Source organism: Thermobia domestica, chromosome 3 (assembly GCF_964235325.1).
Source record: "Thermobia domestica chromosome 3, izTheDome1.hap1.1, whole genome shotgun sequence".
Lineage (NCBI taxonomy): Eukaryota > Metazoa > Arthropoda > Insecta > Zygentoma > Lepismatidae > Thermobia > Thermobia domestica.
The window spans coordinates 352,059,466-352,070,364 of record NC_137456.1 but is presented as its reverse complement, the minus strand read 5'-3'; the positions used below and the strand labels follow the sequence as shown (position 1 = coordinate 352,070,364).

General features: G+C 35.3%; 1 protein-coding gene across 3 annotated transcripts in view; it reads right to left on the bottom strand.

Annotated features, from left to right (window-relative positions):
* Positions 1-532: 532 nt before the first annotated feature.
* LOC145681309 (F-box only protein 6-like) overlaps positions 533-10,899 on the bottom strand; it is a 37,381-nt gene continuing 27,014 nt past the window's right edge. For all 3 annotated transcript variants that reach the window (XM_081752971.1, XM_081752970.1, XM_081752972.1), the window contains exon 5: positions 533-2,609. In XM_081752971.1, coding sequence (XP_081609097.1) covers positions 2,403-2,609 — 207 coding nt within the window. In that variant the 3' untranslated portion in view covers positions 533-2,402. The remainder of the gene's footprint in view (positions 2,610-10,899) is intronic.

The window sequence follows — 10,899 nt, the reverse complement described above, 5'->3', positions numbered from 1 at the left end:
TTTTGTGTGTTGCAGTTTGCAAAGACTGAGTCAGTGATTTCTGTTCAGCGTGCTTTTCGTCGGTGTTTTGGCATTCCTCCGCCAGCACCCAGAAACATTCGTCATGGATGCGCAAAGATAAGAGTCCAGGTCGGCCTCGCACTTCCCATGAAATCGTGGAATTTAGCTATCGTCTAGATGTTCTTTGTGCTGTGCTGGCGGACACATAGAGCATTCGTAATAGCATAGCTAAAACTCGAAGATTTTGTGAGTATTTTGCAATTTATCTCATTTTTGTAGTATGTTTTTATCAATACGTATGCAATTTTAAAATCAGGTCATTCTTCTGATCATTCAATCTGTATTAAGAGCGAAATTAAATAGACATGAAAAGACATAATGACAGTTAAATAAAGAGGAAAACTGGGAATGCAACATATAACTAGAAGGAAATCGGGGGATCAACTTTGCAGAATCCGAAAGGAAAACTGTTTGATAAGAGTTTGAAATAGTAATTGACTTGATCCTTGTAACAATATTGGAAGAACAATACTTATAATACAATAATATATATTTCTTATAATAGTTACATCTCTTACAATTGTCGTAATTATCACAATCTCTTAAGTAATAGTCCACAAATGCAAATGTACAATTCGCATATAAACAAATCATTTCCAGTCTGTAACGATATAATAATATTATATATACACATGTTCTTACGTGTATCATAGAAAAATAAAGCCCTATGATTAAAAGAGAAACATGCTACCATTTTGGTTAAGTTACGTAACATATACAACTGAGAAGGAACACTTATCTACTTTTCATATATTAGAAAAAAGGTACATTCATTCTTCGGGTAACAAAGTACCCGTTTGAAATATCACAGGCTTATTCTACAGGTTGGTCGACAAGTCCCGCATCAAAGAAAAGCCACAATATGATTTCTGTAAGATATAAGTTACAAGCAGGATTTTCTAGTCCTCATGGTATGGAATACTTATTTTCCGTACAGCAAGACACTCGACTTTGATTCTGATGTGCAGACAATTGATATAAGCGCTTTTCACTATTAGTTCACATAAATGAGTAATCCCCGGGAGAGAGAGAAAGAACCCACATATTCTGTACAAATTACTATCTTTATATTTTTATGGTTTTTATGTTAACTAAAAATATGGTATATCAATCCATTATAAATCTCAATGACTTACGTAATAACGTATCTTAATACATCAAAAGCTGCCACAAAATATGACAAATCTTCCACATCTTTTGGAATATATTTTCTCTGGTATCGTTTCAAGTATTACACGCTTTTCTACAGGGTGGTCGAAAAGTCCCGTATCAAAGGGAAAATTACAATATTATTCAATATGGTTTCTCTAACGGTAAAACATAACATACACGCAGAATTCTTACATTTCTTGTGGCATGAAATACATTTTCCATGGTACTACATAACACTTGTCCGCCACTCTCTAGCACAGTTGATTGATGTAAGTATTGCCATGCTGTATACTGTAAGATCTCATATTCTCAGAGAAAGTGAGAAATCCCATACAAAAAAAAAAAAAAAAAAAAAAAGAAAGAAAAAAAAACAAAAGAAAAACCTGCCTAAGGCCTACAGAAGTTGTGATGCGAGACTCTTCACACATCCTGTACAAGTCAGTCATTGTTCTATTTTTGGAAGTTTCTATGTAAATTAAAAATATACACTTGATAACTGAACATGACTACAAATTCATTACAAATTTCAATGTGATACATAATTAACAGATCTTACTACATCGCAAGGCTGCCACCTTTCCACATCTTTTGGGAGTTCTTTTCTCCTCATCAACAAGAATATATAAACATCTATTTCTAAAAGTACGTATACCAATTAACTTCCACCACTAATATTACATTTCAGTAACAAACCAATATAAAGACATTATTTGTTGATATATTACTAGGTGAAAATGAACTATTTAGTACCAGTTTATTTTTCTAATTAAGTTAAATTTAGAGAATAAGTTCTTACAATATTAGGGCTACTTTGATCTATTGATCAGAAGTTAACAAAATTAATATACAGAATTTTTGTTCAGCAAATGCGTAAAGAATCTGCCGTTTGGTGTTTAAAAAAATAAACTTACCAGAATTCTGGTACCTAAAATGAACCGATGCCCAACAGAAGTTTAAGCTGCTTTTTAGAAATTACTTTGAATGTGCTTTACGACTTGTCTTTAAGCTTTGATCGAATTTTGCATCTACTTTAGGAACTTTTTTCTCAGTCTTTCTTGAGCACGCTCGCTGATCATTCATAAGGTCTGTGGCAACCCTGCACTGAGAGGAAAAATTGCAAGTGCACTGTCTGTTTCAACTGCATTGTATGAACATATCTACAGAACATAACTGTTTCCCTGTGAAGACAATTACAATGGCTGAACTTCTCCGTGGTCAGGCTCTTCTTCTGCTTCTTGCTGGGAATTTCTGTCATCTAACGTCTCAAGGACTATACGCACACAAGCACCAGACATTTTGCTGCCATAATGTCCAGCCCAGAACTGGGTATCCATTCCACCATGATAGAACTGGATATATCTCACACCTGGGCCATAGTCACGAAACACATGACTTACCTAAAAGAGAAAATAATTTAGAAAGCGAAATGTTTTTCAAACGCACTGTAAGAACGAAACATGTACATCAGTCTATGAAAAAGAAATTAACATCGCACATTAGGCTAAAGGAGACGAATATGTAATGAAAGTGAATGATTATGGAAGATTTGATGGACTGAAAATACGAAGGGGAGTGGGAAAAACCCGAGACCTCAAGGACACGAAGTTGTCAATCATAAACATAAATGGTCAGGGATCGAACCAGGAACCCCTCGTACCCCTTACAATAAAATGTATGAGAAAGGTGACAAAACTTCATTTTATTATACAAGGGTGATTCAGAAACTAATGCCTCCAAGCCCACTACTTGGCCAATAGTACTGCAAACCTTCTGACCTGTTTATCATTAATACACAGATGTTTAAGTTATAAAATGTCACTTGTTTCACCTTCCTATCTCTTCTCGTTCCAGAGTAATGGAGTAATCCATCCATAACATGTAGTGGTGACGTCCGGTTGAAACCGCGGGCTATGACTGAATTTGACTGCAGGAGGCTGTGCATCCAGGAACATTCAACGCCGGCGATGAGTCGTGGATACACCATTAAGACCCGGAAACGAAGCGTCAGTCCATGGAGTACCGCCACACGTCCTCTCCTCCGCCGAACAAATTCAAAGTTGTCCCATCTGCTGGCAAAGTGCTGTTGACATCCTGTCTCATCGTGCCTATAGTCCTGACCTTGTGACTGTTCACGAAACTTAAGGATCATCTTAAGAGCCAACGCTACAGTTGTAAGCAGCAGTTCAGCCATGGTGTCGGCAGCAGCCACCATAATTCTTCACCGACACGACGGCATTGCCCGTATGGAGATTATGTTGAAAAATGATGCCACCATCTGTAGCTGACACTGCAAGCTTTGCACTGATACCTGTATTAGTGCTATCTGTCACACACAAAGGGGAGCATTACTTGCTGAATTACCCTCATATATTAGTTATTCCGTCCGCCCGCTGCATCATCAAAAAGTTACACTTTAAAGTAAGTTCGAGCACAAAGAATCTATTAAATACTATTTTTGTTCTGCATCCATGAATAAAATGAGAGAGGCTGTAGTAACTAAACCGTATGCATGCAGTTAGATTATTAAGCGGATAAGCACTTAGGTAATCATTAAGTTGAAACAATATAATCTTTTAAGTTACAATAATCACAATTTTAAATTTTCAAATCGCCTGCACAGTTTAATACCAGATAGCAACATCTATTAGTGTAATTGGATTATCACATTTTCATTCTTAACTGCTTCTCTATGTGTCTCCTGAAGTAGTCAGAGAGAGTTTCTACCTAGATATGCTCCTTAACTCTACGTCCACCAAGGATTTACGTGTAACATCGCACATCAATGGAGGGTTAAAAACTGTCCACCACATAAATCATTATTTTCTGTCCCAGAATATGTAATATTCTTCTCCGCTTCGTACTAACTATAAACTAAGACAACTGAAGGCACAAAATAGAAGAATATTACATTTTATGGGACAGAAAATAATGATTTATATGGTGGACATTTTTTAACCCTCTTTTGTTGTGCTGTGTTACGTGTAACCCATAATTCCACTTTCAACATCATCACTCTGAAACCAGCAGGTCTTTTCCGTTTAGGTGTAACGACGCTTTGCGTCAACTGTATCCGTAGTGACACCTAATGTTAGAATTTCCAATTTTAACCGGAAATAACATGTACATTATAGTAACAGGTTACACCATCTTTTTTCTTTGGGGCACACCAAAGTACGTTTCAAATTTTCGTGACACTCCTGCATGTGATTTCTTTTATTATGGAACGACTATGAGATACAAATCTCACAAACAATTTCGTAAGACTCTTGAATAGAAAGATATTAACATAAAAGAAACGTATGACTCTTAAGCAGGAATATGAGAAAGAAATATTACCATCAGAAATATAAGAAGATATCAAACTTAAAAGTATTGACATATTGTCCCTGGCGATTTTCGTAAAGCATATCTATGCATGGACGAACTCTTGACAGACATACTCCCATATCCAGTGTTTCTTTTCTTTCCATAGAAAAATGAACAGCGTTAAACGCAAATTTTCGAGCTTTAGACTTGGAAAACAAGTGTGAAATCAAGTCGATTGGCGATGAATTTTTATTTTCTTCTTAAGATAATTTCTTTGTGGAAGATCTTAGAAAACATTAAAAACCTCGCGACACAGCGGTTGAGAAACGCTGCAGGAGGGTACCGTAGATGCGGGCTACTTGGACCCAATTTTGCAACAAATTCGTTCTTTTGGCCTATTTTCATCCACGAAAACTCGAAAGTTATTGTCATAACCCATATTAAGTGGAACTACAGGCTTTATTGCACATATCGAGGACAGTTTTAGTTACATATATTGAAAACAAAGCACAGGCGATTATTGTAAAAAATGGGTCCAAGTAAGACTCGCGTTCGGGCTACTTGTACCCACCCCCATATTTTCCTACAGAAAACCATTGAAATCTGCTCTGAGACTAAGTAGGACGTAGGTGTTCCAAGAACAACACTTTTTATTTACTGCAAACCACAAAGAGAACATGTTAAGACTTACTATCAAATATAATGATTGTAATAGCTGATTACGTTTTCTTCTGCAGCTGCACGAGCCCTATATATATTAGCAGCGAATCTAGTCGTTGACTGGAGGTGCATTTTCTAAAATAACTTCACTCAATCTCGACTGGGAAGATTGTCTTAGGAAGCAATGACAGTTCTCCCATGCATGGCAAAATAGGACTTCACAATAAATCTAAAATCAAGTTAAGTAACGAGGAATCCGAAATCATAAACTTTATCAAGATGACTAGCGAAGGCTAATTATTCTTCTTCAGTGAACACTTTCAGATGACCCGGATTCTGCCTTGACCTGTTCTTTAATCTTCTTTCTATGGTGGAACGACTTATCTTGAAGTGAGCTTCTGTTTCTTTTCGCGACATTTTCCCCGACTGAATTGCTGGTAAATATTCTTCAAGCTGTTATGAAAAATCAGCATATTTTCGACCTGCAGGCAATCTTTTATATTGATGTACCATTTTGTTCCGGTATCCTTAAGGAAACAATGAAAAGTCCTTACTTGTGTGACAAGTGACAACAGACCTTTCTTTTTCATTGATAAAGATAACAAAGGATGGGGTGGGATAAAGATAACAAAAGATGTGGGACAAAATATCCATGTTTTCCAGGTCATATGTACACACTTCATATACTGTATAATGCAATTACGCACACATCTTATTGTATATGAGAAATTTTACCATGTCAGTTTCATTAACCTATATGTAACTACTTATGTATTTACTTAGCATTGGTTTCACTTCCTTGCAAATAGTGTCCACACATAAAAGTTTGGCGGTCAATAAATACACTGTTTTCGTCAACGACCTTTCTCACCAATGCTGCTCAATCGTAGCCTACCACAGAACTAGTTTCAATGTGTGTACACCTGCATTTTGATCCCATCTAACGGATCTAACTCTGAACTCACTCATTATTGCATTGCATATGGGATTTTAAACGAGTTTTTGGTATGGGTCCAAGTAACCCGCAATTACGGTACTTTAAACGGAAACTTTTTTTTTTTTTTTTTTTTTTTTACAAAAATTTGGGTTATTTTCTAGAAATTAAAAGTACTGAAAGACAGAAAATAAAATTTATATTACTTTTGACAAAAAAGTAAGTTACGACATTGTACCAAAGAAACATTAATAAAAATTATCCTAATAAGAGTGTTTACGATTTTTAACCCACCTTGGTGTACGTAGGGTTACCCTCTACGATTAAGCTTAAGTAGAAATCTATATCCTAATAATAACAGGGTTGCCAGAGGTTTTTCAAATCGATTTTCCCTGACAATTCCAGGTTTTTCAGGCAACATCTATTATTTTACAGATATAATTCCTTTCTCCAAAGAAGAATGAATGAAAAGCCCTCCACAAAATACACCCACTGCTTTCCATTTTTTTTTTTTTTTCTAAATATACAATTAACAAGGTTTAAATCTGTGATATATCTCTTTCACTATAATAAAATTACACTATCGTACTTATGATTGCAATCTATATAAATAATTTCTGTTATAGAACTTCACACTAAACAAATAACTAATGCATGTTTCCTTAATTTCCACAGTTCTCTACCTTAGAGATGCTTTCAAGGTTTTAATTTCATATTCCAAATTTTTGCATTCAATGGAAGTCCCTAATGAAAGTTTTGCTTTCTTCTTTTCTAAAATGGTAATCTGATCAGCTACGCGCTTACTTTCCTTTTTCTTTAATTCGTTTCCGTCCTTTTCCTTTGCATGGCTTCTTCATAACATGCATATGATCCACGTACGTACTGAAGAATTTTTGAGTCTATATCAATACCAAGGGATCCTCCAGCACATGTCATGAATAATTCGTAAACTCACCAAAGATTCTTCATGCATATTTTCCGCCATAAAAGAATGTCTTTGTTAACTTAGAAACTCTTTTCAATGGAAGCATTTCCATGGGAAAGGACAAATAACATTTTATTTATGTCCCACAAATCAACGAATTCACTTTTATCAAGTAGATTGCAATAAAAGACATTTAACCTATGTGTGTATACATTAAATGGTTCGAATTCCTTTTTCCACTCTTTCTTCGCTGTAACACACAATTTCGAAGATTGATGTTTTATTTTTTCAGCTTTGGCAGCTACAACTATATTCTTGTTATGAATTTCCTCAAGAATATTATACATCTTCCCTTCGCTTACACTTTGATTAGTACAAATTTTATTTGGAATGACATAACAGATTTCGCATTATTTTGTATTTCAATGGGCATTTTTCAATAACTGCTTTCAATCTAAGGTAAAACAGATAACATACATCCAGTCAAAAAGAGGTAATTAGACCTCTTAAAAAATTAATATCACCAGTATACAAAATTCCCTGACATTTCAAGGTTTTCCAGAATTTCCCTGGCACAAATCAAATTCGCTGACATTTCTAGGTTTTTCAGGGTTACCAGGTCGCTAGCAAGCCTGAATAAGTAGCGAACGTTTCAGTCTGTGTGTCACGTTAATCTGATAATAAACAGTCACACAAACAGCTGTCGTTAAATGATGTTAAACTGTGCAGGCACTTGCCGATTTAAAACTATTGCGATAATTTTATTTCAACTTCAATCTGTATTGCTTCAACTTAATGATTACAAAATAGGATAAGAGTTGTAATAATTTATCCAGCACTCAAATGACGTACGGTGGGTTGCTGACTGTGAGGTCTTTTGTACATTTCTATTTTTCAATATTATTGAAATCACATAGTAGAAACTCAAAAGCATATTGCATACAGATAACAAATAAAAACTTCTTTAAAAAATGTGAACTGAGTGTCAAAAAAGTATTACAAAGCAGAATAAAGAGCTTAAAAGAAGAAGACAATTTATTAGTATTATCTATAAAACAATTGAAGCCATGTCAAGCCGAACAAATTAATAACTATTATAAAATTAGTGTGGACGATAATTTTATGAAGCATTAACATATTTGCCTTGGTACAACTTCAAAATTTTTTATAGATAAGAGTAATAAATTTATTTCATCCTTTAAACCCCTCTACTATTATTATTATTATTATTATATCTGCATTTAGTGATTTTTTCAGTCCCTTTATATTTTTTTTTAAAATATTTGTTTCTAAAGGTTTTACTTTATGTTGAAATAAAACACAGAAAGATGTTTTTAATATCCATGAAATTGGTCTTATTTCACAGATCATTTTATGGTATTAATGTTTAAATATGATTTCAGGTATCGCCACCACGGTTGGCTCCTACATGTAATCTGGAGGTCTAATTCTCACACACTCTTCACAGTAAATCAGGAAGTATTTTGGCAATAACGGGTCGAATGTTGGCTTCTAAGTGTTCAATTGTTTCTGGTTTGTCGGCGTAGACATGCGACTTTACATATCCCTAGAGAAAATAATGTCTCAAATCGCGCGAACGAGGTAGCCAGTTAACAGGTCTATTTCGTACAATTAATCGTTCGTCAAATGTTTCTTTCAGTAAATTAACTGTGGCGCGCACTGTGTGGCATGTGATACCGTTCTGCTGAAATCACATGCCTGCAACATTAATGTCTTTCAATTAAGGCACGAAAAGTTGGTAATCATGTCTCTGTACCGCTCACCGTTGAGTGTAATGTTCTGACCAGCATCATTTTTGAAGACATTTGGACCAATGATCCTTGCTGTGTCCGCACTGTACGACGTCTTGCGGGATGCGTATTATCGTTTAGAGTAAACGTATTGCAAAAATGGTTTACAGTTTCTCGAATTAATGGCTCTGATGGAAGATTATGAGCACCGTAAAATGGACGTACTGCCCGATGAGTTTGTTGAATTGAACCATGGTTTTCAAAATAAATGTGTACAATTTGCAAACGCTGCTCCGGCGTGTGTCCATACATGATGAATTTCCAAATCAAACCAACCTCAAAACAACCAAGAACTGTTATATCAGTTGTCATAGAAAACAGTGTTGCCAATTTAAAGTTTTCCGCCTCTAAAAAACACACTATTTCTATTGATGGATTTGATATAATAAAACTATTTTGTCTTAGGTTCAGTGTTCTGCTCCTCTTTCGACGGAAAGCTTCAATTTCAATAGCGAGAGTGAAGTGTAAGTTATGCTGAAGTATAACTGATCATGTATTCCGCAAGAAAAATCTGCTCCACACGTAACCTGTTACTCGTTTCTGAAATATGAAATCCCTCGTGTGTAAAATAATTAAGGGAGCCCTATGACCTCGATTAATTGGAGACTAATAAATAACTGAAAGTAAGAAACTGGACATTTGAAGACTGTGTGCAACACTAATTCAAAGCATTAGGAATAAAAGATATATGGTAAAACTAAATTACATTACACCTCAAACGACAAGTACATTTTAGAATTGTAGTATGGACACAAGTTCGGGTACGTGAAGTTCAAAGTGAAGTTCGGGTACGAAAATTCCTGTCCATGAGCTTTCACGTCGAGAATGGCCTGAAACAAGGAGAGTCGTTGATGCCATTATCATTCAACTTGTTCTGAAGTATGCCATAAGAAAAATCAAAGACAGTAACCAGAAATCTGAACTGAATATTCATGAGGTTATGGCGTTGCTGATGATGTAAATATAATAGGAGATGATACTGCAAATTATGGACACGTCAAAATATTAAATAATACTTTCGACAAAGTAGATACTTTCAAATATCTAGGATTAATATTAATAGACCAAAATCATATTCACGAAGAAATTAAATGTCAAGTAAAAGCAGGGAATTCGTGTTATTATTCAGTTCAAAATCTTTTGTCTTCGCGAATTCCATCGAGGAATATGAAGCTTAAAATATATAAAACTATAATCATACGTGTTGTGCTGTATGGTTGCGGAACATGGTCGCTAATCTTGAGATAAGAATGCAGACTGAAGGTATTTGAGAAAATCATGAGACGAATATTCGGGTCCATGAGAAACGGAAATGGCAGAAACTTCATAACGAGCAACTGTATAATTTGTACCATTTACCAAACATTGTTATAGTCATTAATTCTAGGAGGCTGAGGTGGACGGGTCATATAGCTAGAATGGAAGAAAGTAGGAACGTTTTCAAAGTTTGGAACGACTTTAGGAAGACATAGGCGCAGATGGGAGGGCAATATTAATACAAAGAATACAAAGTAGAAACTGGATCCAGTTGGCTAAGGACAGAAGTCAATGGAGAGCTTTTGTGAACACGATATTGAACCTCCGGGTGCCATAAACCACAGAATTAGTATGAACTCTTCGTTTTCCTAGTTATACTTGAGGTATTTTTAGAAATACGAAGAGAATTAAATTTGAAGTAAAAATTTTGCACGTGCTTGTTGTTTGGAACTGTATTTTCCCAGGAGTCCCAGCGAATGAAACATAGGAAAAGGAAAAAAAAAAAAAAAACTGATTCCAAAAAGAAACAGAACATTCAATCTAATGTAAAATAGTTTCATTATATGAGTGCAAATACAATGAAATCATTACAATGAAGTATATGAAAAAAATGAAATGAAATCTTCGAGTTTTACGTCCCACGGTTATGCCGGTTAGGCTAAAGGAGACGGTGATGATGAGTAATGAATGAAATGGTGGAATGAAGAAAGTGGGAGGAAACGGGAGAACCCCGAGAAAACCCACGCACACGGTGTTTGTCCACCACAAAGTTCACTTGGCGGGAGCTGGGATCG